The following is a 12,076-nucleotide window of genomic DNA, read 5'->3' as shown; positions in this document are numbered from 1 at the left end:
TTGCTACCTAAAAAGAAGGTAATGCCTCCCTCCACATCCAATAAAAGGCTTCATAACACAGCAAGCGGTACGTGAAGAGCTGCACACATAAAAAAACACGTCCAACACTCCAACAAAAAATGTAGACGGCTTCCTTGTTGTGTGATAAGATTTTGTTCTTGGTTTATCTAAATTTGGCCATACACTAAAAATTCTGAATTATACTGGCAGTAACCGTTTACCTTGTACGTTATGGTTTCCTATGGTCCACGGTTCATCGGAGTCAAAGTGTGTGTCCCCGCCCATTCCAGGTCCAGGGAAGTAGGCGTGAGCTAGGAAGCCTCCCTCTCCATCAAAAGGAGAGCTGTCTCCATGGAAACCCGAAGCAAAAAAGATCATAATGTCGGGCTCCTTGCGGCGTCCATATTTGATGTCCTGGTAGGGGATTTCGTCAAAGGTCAATGGGGTCACCAACTGCCAGACTTTAAACGCCCGACGGATGGCTTCGTATGAGTTATACTCTCCAATCTTGGGAGTGTAGTTCTGGATACTGTGGTAAAAAGAGAAGAAGTTGGATTTTTTTTTCTACAAAAGTGTAACAGTAACCGGTTCGATTTTCTTTACAACCAGAAGGTCTTTGTGTTACCTGTAAGTGAGGTGGCCCTTGTTCCATTTATGTCCTGTGAGGGCATAGCGTTTCCGCCGAACATTGGTTTTGATCTGGCCTCCAAACTTGTCAGGCACACCGCAGCGGGGTCTCTTCATGGCACTAAAAGAGTTGGAAGGAGCAGGCAAGAAATGAATCAATATTTTATCGTCCATTTATCGTGAAATTTAGACTCCGTATTAAATCAAGCTAATTAGGGTGAGGCCTCAACCACAACTCTAACCCACTAAGCTACTTATAACCGGTCTACATATCGGTGTCCTTTCCATCCATCCATTCCCCGTCCTACCTCATCTTAACCCACAGCCATACATCCCTCCCTTCCATACATCCCTCCCTTCCATTCATTCCTTCCCCACTACATTCATTTGACTCTGCATCCCTTCCTCCCAATATCTCTGCGACCCTTCATTCTTCCCTACAGCCTTTGATCTTCATTCCTTCCATCCTTCATCCCATATCCCTTCTTCCTAAGTTCCTGTCATCGCTCCTTCCCTCCCTCCCTCCTCCCTCCATCCCTTTATCCCTTCCTCCCTACATCACTTCCTCCTAAGATCCCGTCATCGCTCCTTCTCTTCCTCCCTTCCTCCATTCACCCATCACTTCATCCATTCACCCCTTCCTTCCTTCATTCCTTACTCCTGTCTTTTTCCATATCTTATCATCTGGGGGTTTGTATCCCCACCCTTAGTCTCCCTCTGCCTGGACTTAAGTTTGTCCTCTAGACCAGCCTTACAGACAAGATTACTTATCCTTCTTCACCCTTTTCTACTTACAATCAATTTCTGCTGTAAATAAATCTTTAACATGCTGTTGACGCGTTGTCCTTGGTTTCAGGGACTGGTCCATATTTTCTTAAGAGTTGGTTTAAGTCTTAACATAGCAAAAACAGTCCAGTTAATCCTTGCTAACCTGACTGTTTGTTTGTCCATCTGTCCAGTGACCTCCAGGCTGTAGAAGCGCTGCATGTCACTGATGGCATTAGATAAGATCTGAGCCGATCGCATGGTGGACATCTGTCTGCTGGCCTGGGGCAGGTAACCGTACATCCTCAGCCATGACTGGAGACAAGAAAAAAATATATACAGAAACCTTTACAAATATCATTATTGTTAGCTGCAATGCTAACGCACAGGAAATGGACAGTATCAAAAATGCAAATGCCAAAATTACGCTACACAGACGTGACACCAACTCGAAAAATAACTATGGAATATATGAGTGCATTATACAAAAAATAGAGAAAATAGAAAGTATGAAAACTGATTGATTTATGAGCAAATGGGCGATCTCTGTCTGGATTTGTTTTATTCATTTTTTATGGAAGCCCATTTCCACAAATGGGATGAAGGAAAAGATTTGCAAAATCATGACTAAGAATCTCAAAACAATGACACCTAACTTAAAATACGGACTTATAGTCTTCAAAATTAGAAGCTTTTATAAATGATGGGCAAATTATTGAGCAATTGTGTCAAATTAATTACCTTGAATCTCAAAAGTCATTATTTTAAAAAAGGTATTCATTAATGCGATGTACTAAGAAAGTTTCTTATCATAATGTCACAAGGCAGAGAGTTGTTTATCGTTTTGTTATTTTTTAAACGTTTTAATGGCAGGAATGGGCTTCCATAGGGAGGCACAGTAGATACCAGAGCTTTTGTAACATGATGATATGACACAGTTTGACTTGGAGCTGAATGTGAGCACTGTGATCCTACCTCATCTGGTTCTCTGGGAGTATGTAAAAGGGGGGGGGGGGGGGGGGTTAATGACAGACTTGATGGAGAAAACATGATATTTGACCCAATCACAGATGACGCAAAGTCTATCCCACCTGTTAAGGAGAAACCTGATATCACACGCACTCGCACACGGGCAACCACTTACATACTGGGTAGTCTGGGATACTAGATACTCCCACACATGGACAACCCTCCCCATGGTGGTGCAGGGAATGTAAAAGGGTGCGTGTGAGTGCATGTGCGCTCACATAAAGCAGTGTGTGCATTAGTAAAGTCTACACCCATCTTTCACAATGCAAAAATACTGCTTGATAATCTGTGTTTACTTATCCACTCCTTAAAAACACTAGAAATATGTCAGTCTTTCTCTGACACTTAAAGACAGTGCACATCTTATAAAAACTGTAAAAAAAACAAGAGCTGTGGTCATATTGTAGTGCCGCCCACCAAATGTCTTAGTGTAGGAGGTAATGTCTACAAAACTACAATATGACTGTATGTAATAAAGCCAAAGGTGTGGACCTGTGCTCTTCTTTAAAAACACACACTGACGGAAGAGGAATTGAAATGATCATCACAGAGCTACTGACGTCAAAAACATCAGCTTTTAATCACTCGGATTTCATGACCTTAACCTGAGTACTTTGCCTCTGGTTATGATTAACACTATACATTGCATGCATGTGGCATTCATCCAAAATTACGACAGTTAATTATCGGGAAGTGAAAGCATAATGCCGGATCTATCAATCACTCTCTATCACTCAGAAGAGTCGGACAGCATTGCATCGCAAGTAGGGCATATTCTGCTCATTTTCAGGTTCATATTTGTATTTTCTTCCTCTACTCTGACATGTTTCCATGCTTTAATGTTCAAAAAGCTCTTTATTTTTCTCACTCTGCCTGTGCTGCAGCACCTCTTTTCACCTTCTGTCTGAAACCACAACCCAGTCTGCTCTGATTGGTTAACTGGTCGGCTCTGATGTGATTGGTCAACCGCCTAGAGAGGTCCCACCCCTTAGCCTATCACGTACAATGTGCTGGAGGGCTAGCCAAAGGAAGTGTTATTGTAACATAGCAATATTAATGTAAGATGTTAACAAAATAATCCAATCAAGTCATTACATGCAGGGGGGGAACTCCCTCTGGATGGAACTTTGGGATATTAGCCTTTGCAGACCATTTCCATGCACAGAAGCCTTTTTGACACATTGGATAGAGGGAGAACCCCAAAAAGCACAATAGGGCCACTTTAAGGTCGGCTTTTGTTGAAGTAGCATCTCTTGTCTTTTCCCCAAAGTTATCAGTAAATACAATTTATGTTAGCTCATGTGCCACATAATTCAGTAGAATATTTAAATTCAGGGCAGATAATCTGTATAACTGAGCTGCTTTTTTCTGTAAAAGATGCATTGAGTTTTCCCTTCAGCCTAAAACGTCGCTTAACATTTCTAAGCATTCACACAACTGTAGTAAACACAAATAACTCCCAGATACACCGGCCATCAGGAGGTCAAGGGAGGTAAACAAATAGTGTTTGAGCCCTCTGGCTTTGGAACAACCGGCCAAAGGAGCTCAAAGCTTCCAAAGCCTTTTCATATTTCTGTTATATCTCCAAACAATAAAGGCCGACTGCTGTGTGCTGAGCTTTTTCTATCTCCTCTTCAGGATGTTCATCATTATTTTTATTTGTATAGATGGTATTACCTACTTGTATGCCATTATTAAAACTTGCAAAATCCCACTTTTTATTTTATTTCATTCATATGTCATGTCAACCTATACTCCTATTTAACACTGTGCATTCTTAAATGTTGTTATACTATCCCATATTTACGTACGTACTTCACTTTTGTCACTTGAGCTCCTGCTAGTTAATGTTGTAATACGTATATGTTTTAATCTCCCTTTTTTATATTCTTCCATCCTATAGTTGTTATTGTTAAGCTATTAGCATTATTTTAAATAGCGCACTACACTTCATAATATTTTCAACTATTTAAGTGTTACATCATTTGAATTTGAATTGTGTCTAATTGGCACTTTTATTATTTCCTTTGCAGTACATGTTGAACAAAAACCTCTTAATGTTGTGTATGCTATGTATGCATTATTCCCTGTTTCTCATCTCCAATGTTTATCTTTCTTGTAGAGGTATATTGGTTTGCAGGAGAGAGGGTAAACTGGACGTGACCCTGACCCACCTTTGCCTTTAGATAAGGAAGCTCACACACACACACACACACACACACACACACACACACACACACACACACACACACACACACAGACACACACGCATACACTCCCTAACACAAACTTCCTGAAACACTATCTCAATACTCTCTCACCAACACACACACAGCCTAGAAAACAGGTGGCCGGGTACACAAAGAAAAACTCTATTCATCTCACGAAACGTAACCATACATGAGTTACAGAACAGCTACGACAACACAAACATCACAACAGTATACCAGGCTAACATGAACTCAACACAAAAAACTGGTTGATAAGCCCCGCCCCTCCAGTTTCTGTTGTTATACCCATGAAGTTTTCCATTCTTGACAGGCATATAATGCATATAACAATGAAAGCTGTGGCAGATTAACCATTCTAAACTTTAAGTAATGTTTGACCACAGGTCATTAATTACAGACTGAGGCAAACAGAGTTATTTCAATCTCAGTTATGGTAGTTTTGGTATGACAAACATGGCCAAAAACAGGCTTCTTCTCCAATTTCTCCAATAACCTCAACAGCACTTTTTAGAAAATCTTTCACTTGAAGTTCTTGGAGCCATAGCAAAAAAGGTTGAGTGGGAAGAAAAAAGTTGCAGAGCTTTTTTCTTGAGGCGGCCGCATGTGGTCACTCCCCAGTGAAAACTATTGAAAAAAGCTGTCACTCAGAAATAGCTGCTATGTGGACACAGGCCCTGGAAAGGCAACGTGATGGACTATGTACCTGGGTATATTTGCAATGCTATGCTAATGCTGGACAATCAAATGTTTGTTTAAAAATCAAACATCAAGAAAGAACTTCACCAAATAATTTCATCACAGCTGTATTTAATCGAATAACACAAATCTGACAGTTCCACTAGGTTGGATTTAGCTAATTTCAGCTAATGCAGCTTATATTTCATACTGCCTAAAGATAAAAACAAAGTGCTTGGTGAAATGCACCCGCTAACGGACATCTAAATACAGTAGTTTAAACCTGTAATAGAGTGATCACGTATTTTTGTAAGTAACCCTGTGTAACTGTAACTATCTTCAGCAAACACACATGTATGATACTTAAATATTTAACTGTGTAAGAATCACAGGATAGTCTCCACATTTTAACACCACTTTATGTTTTTGAGGGTTAATGCATACAGCAGAAGTGTAAAGCTAACAGCTATAAACTTCACGTCACCATCGCTAAGCTAAAGGCAGCTAAACTTCGGCTTGGTGATATTTACTTGTCTCATTTAGAAACTGGTTAGCAACTGCCGTTCATTATGACAGATAGAAGCTTCAGAGATTCACCAGTGGCGTATTTACTGACATATTTTGTGTTGTACAACTGAAAGGGAAAATCTGTAGCCTGTGTTAGGGTTTTAGGACTCAATACTGCGCCACTCTATTCCAACTCGAATTCCAATAAAAGTAATCGAAAGAAAAACCAAGCTAGTGTCCTGTGTAATCTCCTACATGTGTCTTTTTCCAGCTGCTTCCTCCCCTGCTCCTCTGTGATCAGCATCTCCATATGGTATTCATTGCTGCAGCGCCAGCCCTTGATGAAAATGGGAAATGCCTTTTTATGTTAGCTGAATCTGATCTTGTATCTACACACGCTTTCTGTGTTCCCTGTGTTTACAGCAGGTTGTAGTCTGGGACATGGGAAGAGCTACAGGACTGTTTGGAAGATGTATGGAGGCATTTGAACCCCCGTCCCCCCCTCAAACCCATTTGTCTCAAACAGTCAAGTCTCAGTCTGGCCACTCACCTTCCCTCATAAGCCGGGCAGAATACAAAGCAAGTTTTAGACAACAGGAGGAATAGGAGAGTGTTTGTGTGTATGTGCATGTACGCTTGGCCTCGTATATTAAATGGTCTTTCAAAGAGTCCTTGAGCTTACCTGCCAAAACCAGACCCAGCAATATACAAGGAGTTGTAAAACCTGCCAGGAGTGTGTGTGTTGGAGTGTGTGTGTGTCCACCCCAATGTCAGCCAAGATACTAACAGAGCTTTTATTTTAAGGCTTGGTACGCTGCCATCTCCTACCCCTCAAAGTCTTACCAACAGGACGGATAAGTAAATGGAGTTCTGAGAGCGAGACAAAGTTAGCAGGAGGAAGAGAATTTCATTAGTTCAATTTGAAGATTTCATGCAGCACACATGGAGTTAGAAAGGAAAACGCACACAAGGCTCAAAACTGCAGGCACATTTCTCTAGCATTCATGTACCCGGAGTAGAAATACTCTCTTTGATGATTATAGTTTGTATTATTAAGTTGTCATTTAAATGTAGTGGAGTAAAAAGTGCACTATTTGCCTCTGAATTGTAGTAGAATAAAGTAGTATAAAAGTATTAAGTAGCAGGAAATGGAAATACTTAAAGGGGCCCTATTATGTTTTTGGGGTTTTCCCTTGGCTCTTGTGTGTTATATTATTTTTTGAGTATGCAAATGGTCTGCAGAGGCTGAAATCCCTATGTTCCCTCTTGACGGAGTTTCTCTCCCACACACTCCCCCTCCCTGCCTGAAACGCCTCCATTGTAGTCTTTTTTTACTTCCGTAACATAGAGACAATACTATTGGCTAGTGCCCCAACATTTTATGTGATAGGCTAAGGGATGAGACATCTTTAAATGGTTGACCAATAACAACAGAGCAGTCCAGCTAACCAATGAGAGCAGACTGGGCTCTGGTTTCAGACAGAGGGTGAAAATTGGTGCTGCAGCACGGGCAGTATGAGAAAAATAAAGACCTTTTTGAACATTAAAGCATGGAGACATGTCAGAGGAGAGGCACTAAATACAAATATGAACCTGAAAGTGAGCAGAATAGAGCACCTTTAAGAAGAAGTAACTCAAAATTACACTTGGGAACAGTGCCAAAGTAAACGTACTTAGCTACTGTCCATTGATTAAAGGCATGCTCTACCAAAAGAAGGGTGTGACCAAATCATGTACAAACTGAGAAAGTTAGTAGCACCAGTGCTAAGGTTAGTCTGAATCCCTGATGACACGGCCCTTTTTTTAAAAAACATGATTTGGCAAAAAGCAGAAATGCCCAATGCACAATCACCCTATTATATGCTCAGAGAGTCCCGTTCCCATCTCATATCATCCCCCGGCCCCATCCCATCCCTTAAGCAATGTCAGAGTTGTGGAAGTGGTGATAGCCAATCACAGGGGGGGGGGGGAAAGTGGCTGGAATGTGGAGAGACAGCACGTTGCAGATTACGTGAATACAAAGAGGATACGGATTGAGGAAGTTGTCGTGTTATGTGCAGCAATAAGTCACTGATTACCACTTCCCTACTGTTACTCTGCTTCAGCTATGTATCACTGTTGAACACCTTTTGCATACTCTTTATCCAGCTTTCTCTTATCGTGTTTCTTTCTGGGCTTTATCCGCTGTCTTTCTCCTATTGGCAAAGTTTTCTCTCACAGCTCTTTCTATTCAGACAAGAGGGTCCATTGTATTTCCTAAGATGCCTTGGAGTCCCAGGGTGTGTGTGTGTGTGTGTGTGTGTGTGTGTGTGTGTGTGTGTGTGTGTGTGTGTGTGTGTGTGTGTGTCCCAGTTGGAGAACAGCTGTCACATGCTGCACAGCTGAGACTGAGCGTCAACTTTCTATATCCATCTTGGTCTCTCTTTCCGGCTTTTATAAATAAATTTGCCGGGGCATTTCCTCTTTTGAATCAAGATTTTGAAAAATTCTCGTCACACTCAAAAACCCTTCCTTTTCCTTCATTCTTCCTCCTTCCCACTTCGTCCTTTTTGTCCAGACAGAGTAGGAGTAGAGGTCTCAGGCCAACTGCTCAACACATGGATTAAACCACAACTGACAAGTGAGGATCAGATTGAATTTTAGATGACGTGTTTCGGTATGTGAACAAACTGTAGAGTAGGTGTAATGTAGACTCAACACAGTCCAACACAGTGTGGGGTTGTTTAACAGATACAGGCTGCTTTGAACCAAACAAAACATCACTTTGATGTGTAATGTCATTTTATATGTTGATCCAAGTCCTTCTTTACCAGTTCTTTATTTGAGAAAGTATACTTTACAGCATGTTAGCTGAGAGAAAATAAATGTTCGTCAGACTCCAGAGAAACAGTCACCAGCCACAAAGACCACCAGTGAGCCCGTAAATTCTCCATAGTGTCTCTCCTGTCAAATGATTAGTGGTAAGGCTGTGATCAGCAGGCCCATCAACAAATAAACAAACAGCAAGACATCTTTAAGTCATCAAGTACAAATTGCAGCTAATGCCTTTGTTATTAAGCACCTCAAGTCCTATGATCCCTAACCCCCACTCCCCTTTTCTCCTCCCTATTTGTAAAGCGACCTTGGGTACCATGAAAGGCGCTATATAAGTTTAAGTTATTATTATTATTATTATTTGCCATATTTGTCCGAATAACAGTGATTTTATAATAATAATAACTTATATAGCGCCTTTCATGGTACCCAAGGTTGCTTTACAAATAGGGATTTTAATCTAAGATATGTGCTTGCTTTTAAATCATTTTACATTATCAGGATAAAAACAACAGGTGCTTATTACATTTATTTGCTGGGGCAACACAACAACATTGTTCTGTTTTTAACTTAAAACGACCCTTTACATCCAAGGCTTTAGTCAAATCCTCATGCAAATTTTCATTTAATTTAATTGAATCGTAATTCCAATTTAAGGCAGTCCTGACACATATTGACTTTTAAAGGGGCCCTTTTAATGCTACTTTTCAGGGTTTATATTTGTATTTGGTACCTCTACTGTGACATGTTCACATGATTCAATTTAATAGGTCTTTATTTTTCTAATATGCCTGTGCTGCAGCACCTCTTTTCACCCTCTGTCTGAAACCAGAGCCCAGTCTGCCAGCAACAGAAGCGTCAGTGTTACATGGTGATGTCAAGTAAACAAAGCAGCTTTTGGGATTTTAGCTTTTGCAGACCATTTACATGCACATACACTTATATAACACACTACAGGAAAGGAAAAAAACACCTAAAAGCCTCTTTAAGGCAATCAAAAGTGTTCTGTACCTGAAGGTTTTCCAAAGAGTATCGATGTCCTGTTTGTTTTACCCATGCTTTCTAATACGTTTGTTATTAAAAACATAGCCATCCAGTAAAGAACTGACAGGTGGAAACAATATTGGTTGTTGGCATTCAGTGCCGGAATATCCTATTTGGTAGGTTGGCACATCTGTCTTATCCATCAGCCTTAATTTACTTTTGTTGGAACAGCAGCCATTAATAAAGTTGAAGTGCACCACGTCCAAGATGCACTTTACCTTCAGCGATCTATGGAGCATTCCAGATGTGGAAAAGGCAACATGTGTTGTTACTATTTCGGTTGGCACACACACACACACACACACACACATTTAGCAACAAGCGCTTAGGAATTTCTCATCAGTCCACACATTGTGTAAACCTTCCATCTCTTGTCAGCGAGACCCATTAGCACACACACACACACACACACACACACATACACACACAGTATGTTGTAACCTGGCTAACAAGCAGACCCCCCTCGGTCAATGAGTTTGGAAATGCATGGTCACCTCTAAGGACCGGGTGGATTGTCTGTCTGTCTCTCTGTCTGTCTTCTCTTCGTAAAACAACAAACAAAAGCGCCACCACTAATCACCTTTCAATACTCTGAAACAGTCAAGTGTGCTAGATAACAGCTGGACTGGTGAAAGAAAATGCAACAACTGCTGGTTCAAGTTCAAACTTGTTACTATGGCACCCTATGCCGTCTAATTACGTGCCTAAATAATGATAACACATGTGTTCCTTATGGTTAAGAGCGGTGCCCGGTAATATTCCCACAAGTACTTTACTTTACACTGGCTACTAAAGTGGTGATCAGTTTTGCAAAAGCGTATGTTTTTTCTAGCACAGTAAATATGAAAGGGGTGTCCAGAGAAATTGTTTTTGACAATGGTTTGATGGGGTGCCCAGACTGAAAAAAACCCATCTTACCTAAAACATGTTATATTAAAGAGGTGAATGTCCCTTACAGGAAGATTTGTTAAAGCCTATTGATGTAAATGAATGCAATATAAAAGAGTGCACAACTGCCAATCAATATGGTTTTCTAACCAAGAGAACCACATGGGAAAATATGTATTTAGTTAGGGCATTATTACAATAATATAATTAGTACTAGTATCATAAACCAGCTGTTGTGCACCGGATGGTTGTCCATAATTGTTGATGACTTGCTCATGTCTGAAGCTGTTACACTGGTTTATGTCTTTATTTTAGTGTATTAAAATGAGAAAACAAAATGACAATAATAGGGCTTGCACTAGTCTGTAAATGAATTTTTATTTTATTTATTTTTTGCCTTTAGCGAAAGTAAGAACATTACTTTGGGCAGTTTTTGAATGTTTTTTTTTTTTTTGGCGGATGCAGGGTAAAACATGTCCTCCCCAGCATCTACAGCTTCATGGTTTTATTGCAGTTATTAGAGAAAGAGCTTTTTTTCAGTTGGTATAATCACTAATTACACTGCTCTGTATTTACCTCTGAGTTGAAGGCGCTGTCACCCTCCGCTCCTCCACGCGCCACTAGCGCGCATAGCCACAGAGAGATGAAGGTGCGTCTCCAGAGCAACGAGAAGCAGCTGTTCCGCGAGGAGGAGGCCATGGTCCGGGCGCGAGGGAAATCAGTCGTGGTTCAATCCCAGCGGATACACTACGGTGTCTTTAAAATGTTTTTACAGTATTGTTGGTTTAAGTGATAAAAACCCGGATAAAATGGTTGTAAACTATTCCCCAGGTAGAATTGTAAGACGGTCTTCAACTGTGCACTTGTATCCTGGAAAAGAGCCCCATTTCAGTTTTACAGCCAGAGCCGTACTACAAACTGCACTCCATAAATGTTGTTGAGTTGTATTCACTGTCATGTGAACCTCTACAGAGGTTTCTCCGTTAACAGACCGTCTCACCTTTCTTTGACTACTGTGCTCTGCTATCTCTAGCGGGAGTTACCCACTAGAGCGCCCGACTCATTTAATTAACATCAAAGTCGATGCCCTGTTAGTAACCCTGAAAGTGCACTTCAAAAAAGCAACAATATTTCCAGCAGTGCCCACTATCAGCAAAGTGGGCATAAAGCAGAAATGCTTTTGAGTAAATAATTTACTGCTGACATGTTGAAATACAGTGGCTAAATGAACTCCTGTCGTGATAATGTCAATTCGGGTGCATTCAAATGTACCTTGAGAAAGTTTAAAAATCGAAAACAACGACGAAATGAAAGTTCACCGCACTTGACTCCTTCAGCTGCAGCTCGAGCAGTGTCGTAGCTGTAAGCGACCGCGGCAGTTATAGCTTGCGACCCCTTGTAAAGCCCTCTACGTCCAGTTGTTCCCTTTTGCCAGAGGAAACCGTCTCGGTGGCCGATAATTAGTTGATATCAGTCTTGTTCTGATTCAGTGGATG

General features: G+C 40.8%; 1 protein-coding gene across 1 annotated transcript in view; it reads right to left on the bottom strand.

Moving 5' to 3' along the window:
* mmp15b (matrix metallopeptidase 15b) overlaps positions 1-12,076 on the bottom strand; it is a 34,020-nt gene extending 21,944 nt beyond the window's left edge. Inside the window, exons 1-4 of the mRNA XM_063881712.1 lie at positions 11,157-12,076; positions 1,559-1,707; positions 626-748; positions 222-529 (exon numbers count right to left, since the gene is read on the bottom strand). Of these exons, the coding sequence (XP_063737782.1) occupies positions 222-529; positions 626-748; positions 1,559-1,707; positions 11,157-11,279 (703 nt within the window). The 5' untranslated portion in view covers positions 11,280-12,076. The remainder of the gene's footprint in view (positions 1-221; positions 530-625; positions 749-1,558; positions 1,708-11,156) is intronic.

Source organism: Eleginops maclovinus, chromosome 4 (assembly GCF_036324505.1).
Source record: "Eleginops maclovinus isolate JMC-PN-2008 ecotype Puerto Natales chromosome 4, JC_Emac_rtc_rv5, whole genome shotgun sequence".
NCBI lineage: Eukaryota > Metazoa > Chordata > Actinopteri > Perciformes > Eleginopidae > Eleginops > Eleginops maclovinus.
This window is presented reverse-complemented; position numbering and strand designations above follow the sequence as displayed.